The 6,656-nt window shown below is 44.4% G+C and overlaps 1 protein-coding gene across 1 annotated transcript in view; it reads left to right on the top strand.

The window, feature by feature from the left end:
- Window positions 1–518, top strand: part of LOC104393537 (ovostatin-like) — a 34,529-nt gene extending 34,011 nt beyond the window's left edge. The window contains exon 35 of the mRNA XM_010003040.1: window positions 466–518. Within this exon, the coding sequence (XP_010001342.1) occupies window positions 466–518 (53 nt within the window). The remainder of the gene's footprint in view (window positions 1–465) is intronic.
- Window positions 519–6,656: the final 6,138 nt, after the last annotated feature.

Genomic DNA, 6,656 nt, shown 5'->3' with positions numbered 1-6,656 from the left:
TTCTGCTGACCCCATGGGAATTTCAGCATCTAACTAGAAAATCAAGTGCCTAGCCACATTTCTTGATCTGGCATCAAGGAGCTAAACTTGCAACAGACATTACCCAGTTGTGGGTAATCAAAACTGTGGCTCAGGTTCCCCAGTGCTTTTCTCAAGCTTGGCACAACCTTTGAGAACTGCATTGTAGTAGAGGAACAGCAGTATTAAGAGAATTGACCCTGGAGCGAATATTCTGCCACCTCATCCACATCCTGCATGTTCAAAGCAATGATGTCTCCTGACAAACATGGTCAGAGGAGTGCTTTGACTGTGAACCCCTGCAACTGGCTGCCTCGAAAACTGGAAGACTACCACAAGATCTATCAAAAATTTTCTGGTTCATAATGTGTTAATCATGGGTGCGCAGGGACTAGGGTCAGAATGATTTGTTACTCATGAGAGCACATCTTCCTTTCTTCTTTCCAGATGAATATGCCCTTGCAGAATACAAAACACCCTGCTCCCTGCCTTCCATCTGAAATCAGATATGTGACAAAAGAGGTAACAGTTCAGAATGTATCAGGCAACCATTTGTAGAGGAAGAAGAGAATAAGAGACTTGGTTGTTTCTGGGAGGGCAATGAAAAGCACATAGAAAAATGAGGTGTAAGTAAATCTTAAATTGCAGTAGCTCAGAATGACTCATTTTGGGCCCCAATTCAAAAGAGCTGTGGGTCAGTGTGGATCAGAAACTCCAGAACTCCAGATAAAGTGTTTTTACTAATGAGTGACATACTGTGCAATTGTTAACCATTGAGCATCCATCTTCTTGGAAATTCATGACATATATTCTAGTAGGAGCTTTGTATAAATGTAAACTCCTGAAACATATATTCTTGGTCACAGATTCATCTTAGGAAATCCAAGATCAGGAGAATGTTCTGCTGCTGCTGCTACTTCTGCAAACTTGATTTGTTTTGGTCTTTCCATTTATTTTGAAGGAAGATTCTGAAGAAATTACTTTGATCCTCTTCTTTTTCAGTGATTGAACTGAAGAAGGTATAGATGTTAGCATTCTAGGCACAGGAAGACAACTGTTACGCATTTTTTGCCTCTGTTTAGAAAGGAAGTTTTTCTTCAGGTTAACATCTCATTTTACTGCTCTTTGTAATAAAACCTTCTGATTGACAATGGTAATTGTCCTGGTCTCCACTCCTTGTTGCATCTAGAACTGGGTGCTGTAAGGTTTCTTACAAGCTAAAATATTCATACCTTGGACAGGACTGTCAATGACAATGACAACCTGACATCAGCGACATCTTGTGGCACAGACAGGGTTGAGGCCCTGGCCTACATGATGGAAGCTTTCTGCCCAAAGCAGAGAAACTAGAAAGCTGTAACGCAGGAACTGTGTGAAAAAGGCTGAAGGAGGAATGGTGGATCCAATGATGCCCTTGGAGAGAGAAAAATGAGAAGATTTGGAGGGACTGAAAAATTAAGAGAGCCACAAAAAGTTTATGATGGGGTGGCAATGTATAAGAAATATCCTGTTGTGCTCTCTGCATTTAGGTGAACAGGTAGAGCAGACAGCCACAGTGAAACTAATCCTAATGCACTGAGCAGTGCAGGAACCTTTGTGCTAAGGGGCAGCCATGACAGAGACCCACAGGCTCAGTAAAATCCCAGAATGATGGAAATCTGGAATCTGTAAAACCATGAGCAGTGTACCAAGATGCATGATTCAGGCAACAGAAGATATCTAGACCTGCCTGCAGACCTATCCATCAGGTCTTCACTGAACTTACTGCTGTAGTTCAAAAAAAAATTACTAAATGTTAGTTCTTCTTGCAGCTAAAAGCAATCACATATAGGTCCTTCCTTGTTCTGTAAAAGGTAGTCATGCAGGAGATTTCCCTAAGGAAAGACCCAAGGGGTAGCATAGAAACAAATGAAGGCCATTTTACATGAAAGCTGTAAAAATATAACCTATCATCCCACAAGCAACTTTCTTTATGTCTTTCACCAACTTTCACACACTTTTAAGAAATAACTGTAAAGTGCTTTAACACCAGGTATTTCTGCTGCGATAAGATCCCAGAACCTAAAGGTCAGCAAAGACTTATTGACATCACCATTCTTGCTGCAGCCAGGACAATAATGTGTCACTTGTCCCTGACCCACAAAACCACAAAACTTCCAGCCACATTGTGTAAATCGAGATTTTCCTGCAGGGTTTTTTTCCTGTGAGTCACACATTAACATAAGCATATGTTCGTATAGCTAAAGACAAGGAGCCTACTCATCAGTTACTCCCAGTACAGGTATTTCTTGGCTTGCAGTTCAGTGTTTTCTGCCTGTTCAGACATGCCGTAGGGTTCCTATGCTCTGATATGAGTTGGGTTATCACAGCTGTCTTTGGCTTAGTCAAATGCAATACCCTTCATTACAAACCTTGCCACCTCTGGGAGCAAAGGGATTGTGAAGATGTGAAAAAAAGTCACTGATCTTGGCTTGGACAGTCCTTGTGAACCAAGCTCTGCCCAGGCACTTTCATGGACAAAGGTAGGATGCTGCAAAACTATAGAGAAGAGGCTTTTTGTAGATGATGGGATCCCAATCCTCTGGGACCTCAAATCACATTGCATTTAAACCAGCCTAGCAAGCAGTTATTGCTGAACAGCATAGTTTTGGCCCTGCTCACTTTTTTCTGCCTTTGCTCTTATCCATGCTCTCCTGACTCTTTGAGTGGTGCTTAACTTCATCACACACAGGCCAGGTCAGAGATAGGGACCCAATTCCAAACTAAAAAGATTTAAGTGGAAAAAAAGTAAATTTCGTCCTTCTACTTGCATGAACAGACTTACCATGGGGTCAGAGAAACAGTAGGAAGCAGGCAGGAAAAAAATGCACTTTCATTTTCAGCAAGGCATGGACACAGTTCAGCTGCATGAGAGACCCATGCTACAAATCTTCGGAGCTTTTGCAGGAAGCTGAGCAGCCAATGTGTCAGCACTCCACCCCCCACCCCAGCTTACCTTCTTGCAGCACACTGCTGCCTCTTTACGTGCTCAGCAGCTCCTGCTTAGTGTCACAACTGTGATCTCCAGTTTGTCTTGTTGTAACAAGTCTTGAGTTTCTCTCTCTCTCCATCCCAGCAACCAGATATATCTTCCTTTCCATAATTTGCCTGCTTGTGTTTGTGGGCTGAAAGACAATGTCCTGACCCAATTTAAAGCCAGACATCGGTAGTCTCTGACAGCTCAGGTCACAAAGGTGGTAATGGGACTGCATCTTCACAGAATCACAGAATTATTGAGGCTGGAAAAGCCCTCTGATATCACCAAGTCCAGCCTATAGCCTAACGCCACCACATCAGCTAGACCTTAAATACCTTCAGGGATGGCGAGGCCACTACTTCCCTGGGCAGTCCATTCCAATGTCTGATCACTCTCTCCATGGGGAAGTGCTTCCTAATATCCAACCTAAACCTCCCCTGACTCAGCTCCAGTCTGTGCCTTCTCATCCTGTCACAAGTTGCCTGGGAGAAGAGCTCAGCCCCACCTGACTACAGCCTTCCTTCAGGTAGCTGAAGAGAGTGATAAGGTTCCCTGCTGAGTTTAGCCTGCTCCAGGCTAAACAACCCCAGCTCCCTCAGCCTATCCCTGTAAGACTTTCCCTCTAGTCCCTTCACCAGCCCTGTTGCTCTCCTCTGGACCTGCTCCAGCACCTCAATGTCCTTCTTGCAGTGAGAGGCCCAGAACTGCTCACAGGACTCGAGGTGAGATCTCACCAGTGCTGAGCACAGAGGCAGAATTGCATCCCTGCTCCTGCTGGCCACACTATTCCTGGTACAAGCCAGGATGCCATTGGCCTTCTAGGCCACCTGGGCACCCTGCTGGCTCATGTTCAACTGGTTGTCAACCAGTACCCCCAGGTCCCTCTGCTGGGCTGCTCTCCAGCCACTCCTCCCCAGTCTGTAGTGCTGCCTGAGGTTATTGTGGCCAAAGTGCAGGACCCTGCACTTGGTCTTGTTGAATTTCATGCCATTGGCCTCAGCCTGTTGACCCAGCCTGTCCAGGTCCCTCTGCAGCTTCTTCCTGCCCTCTGGCAGATCAACACTCCCCTCCAGCTTGGTGTCATCTGGGAATTTACCAAGGGTGGACTCAATCCCCATATCCAGGTCTTCAATAAAGATGTTGAATAGGACTGGGCCCAGTACTGATCGCTGGGCAACACCACTGGTCACCAGGCACCAACTGGTGCAGCACCATTCACCATCACTCTCTGGGCCCAGTCATCCAGCTAAGTTTTAACCCAGCGAAGGGTGCGCTTAGCCTGTGGTAGCCTTGGTTCCTGAATACAAGGTACTATATAAAATTCTTGAGAAATAGTCTGAGCTGTGGCATTTCTATTCATATGAAAATCTCCTCTTCCCTTCTTCTCTTCTCTTCTCTTCTCTTCTCTTCTCTTCTCTTCTCTTCTCTTCTCTTCTCTGCTCTGCTCTGCTCTCCTCTCCGCTCCTCTCCTCTGCTCTCCTCTCCTCTCCTCTCCTCTCCTCTCCTCTCCTCTCCTCTCGCCTCTCCTCCTTGGAAATGCATTGCTATTCCCTCACAAGTCCTATGATGTTGTAGTTGTATGCAATTTGAGCTGTGCTCTGAAGACATGAAGCACATAAAATGAGCCAAGTCTACCAAACAATTAAACCTCTCTCCCCACAAGGTCCTGGTATCTGCTGGGTTTCAAATCTCAGCCATTTCCACAGTCTTCTCTGTGAAGATGTTTCCTACACTCAAGGCCAAAGAATAGCTCTGGACAAGCTGTCTCTGCTTGGGCTTGCATCAGCAGATGCAGACAAATCCAAATTCTGCTGCCCAAGTCTGGGTGGGGAAGACATGAACAAGCTGAAGCCTGGAGGTTAACTGGCCTATTTAGACAGGTCCATAGTCTGCTTCACCACTAGCTACTCTCACTTGTGTCAAGTCACCCACAGACTTGGGTCTTGTGTCCAACAGAACAGAGTACTTCACAAATAATTTCTATCACAATTGAACACCCTTACCACTGGATAGCTAGCCTGGTGGAGGCACCAGCACATACACTGAACCCCAAAATTATCTTCCTGGGTGGCTCTTGTGTGCATTTGGAGAAGGCCTGAGATATGAGAAGAGTTTCTGCAGATCACCTAGCAGAAAGGTTTTCAGTTTGAGAGCATCACTTGGGGTCCAGACAAAACAGTGCAACATCACTAGGACCTAGGAAACCTTGGGAAGGAGCAGGACAGTTGCTCTAAACATCTGAGGATCTGGGCATAGGACCATAAGGCTCTTTGTGAATCCTGGCTGATGTGAGCTAAGTGCCTTAATAACCTCAAGACCCTGATCCCATTCTCTGACATTTCTCTCAGCTTTCTAACTTGGCATTTGAAAGCTTTTCATGTAAGTAGGATGCATTTGGTGAGCATGCAGGTGAGCCTGAAGGGGCACTTCAATGCATAAAACAAGATTTATGAGCATACGTCATTCCATCAATATTTTTGGGTACACTCCCTAGGATAGGCAGAAAACGTGGGAAGAGAGTTCTCTCCTTTGTTTGGATGGAATTTAAGCTTTGTTTTTTTAAGGGATGGGAGTAGTTTCTTCCCTGACAATTGTAGTGAAATTCTATGCAAGCAATTGATGAGAGTTTCTAACTTTTGAAAAAAATAATTATGTTTTGAGACAAGGATATTGTGAGGTGAGTGATTTAATCTCTTCCAGGTCTGCTCAAAACCTAGAGACTCTGTGCCCAGCATTTCTGTTTGCATGGGAAGCACCCCCTAAGCACAATGCACTGAAAGCAGTGTTGTCACCTTTGCATGAGGCCTGTGGATGACTTTTGCTACAGACAGACACTCCCCCTTGGTCTTCCACCCCTGTCAGTAGAAAAGGTTGTGTGAGCTTTAAGAGGGGTCAGCCAGGCTGGTTCAATCTACCTTCAGCTGTGTACACTCAGCCTGCTGCTAAACAAAAGCCTTTGTTTAATGCCATTCCAGTGAATAGCCAGCTACAAGCCTAGTCAGATGGTAACTGATATGATATGCAGATTCTTTCAAAAGCACAGCATGTAAATTTTACTACAAATTTCTGAAACACACAGCTGAAAGGGAGTGGCTGGGACAATGCCAGTGGTAGCTAGCAATATCTGCATTTTATAGGCATCTTTCACTTCTATAACTCTTGTACCTCCAGCACAACTAATCACCTGATTTTTTTTCTCATGGAGCCTGCAACTTGCAAAATTGCTAATGCAGGAACTCAGGAATCTGCTTAACCTCAATGCAAGTCAGACTTGCTGTGTCCCACAATCTTACTGCATTGAGATTGTAATTTTATTTAGTTGCAAGAAGTAAAAATAAAGTTTTGAGACTGTTTGGTCTGGGTCCACTGTAGTAAAACTAACTCAATGCACTATAATTGAGAAATTTGACTACTTACATATTATGCTGTTTCACATTCTTCCCCCTTACATCTCACTACCTAAGAAATTTTAGTCAGAACAGATTTATGAGCTTCATAAGAAAGTCCTGATTTTTAAATGATGCAAAAAATGAGATATTGCACAGCAGAAACCTATCACTTGTGGTAACAAGCATGACACCTTGCTATTGTTCAGTCAGTTGTACATTACAATTTCTTTCCC

The sequence above is a fragment of the Chaetura pelagica genome, unplaced genomic scaffold (assembly GCF_000747805.2).
Source record: "Chaetura pelagica isolate M959 unplaced genomic scaffold, ChaPel_1.0 scaffold117, whole genome shotgun sequence".
NCBI lineage: Eukaryota > Metazoa > Chordata > Aves > Apodiformes > Apodidae > Chaetura > Chaetura pelagica.
This window is presented reverse-complemented; position numbering and strand designations above follow the sequence as displayed.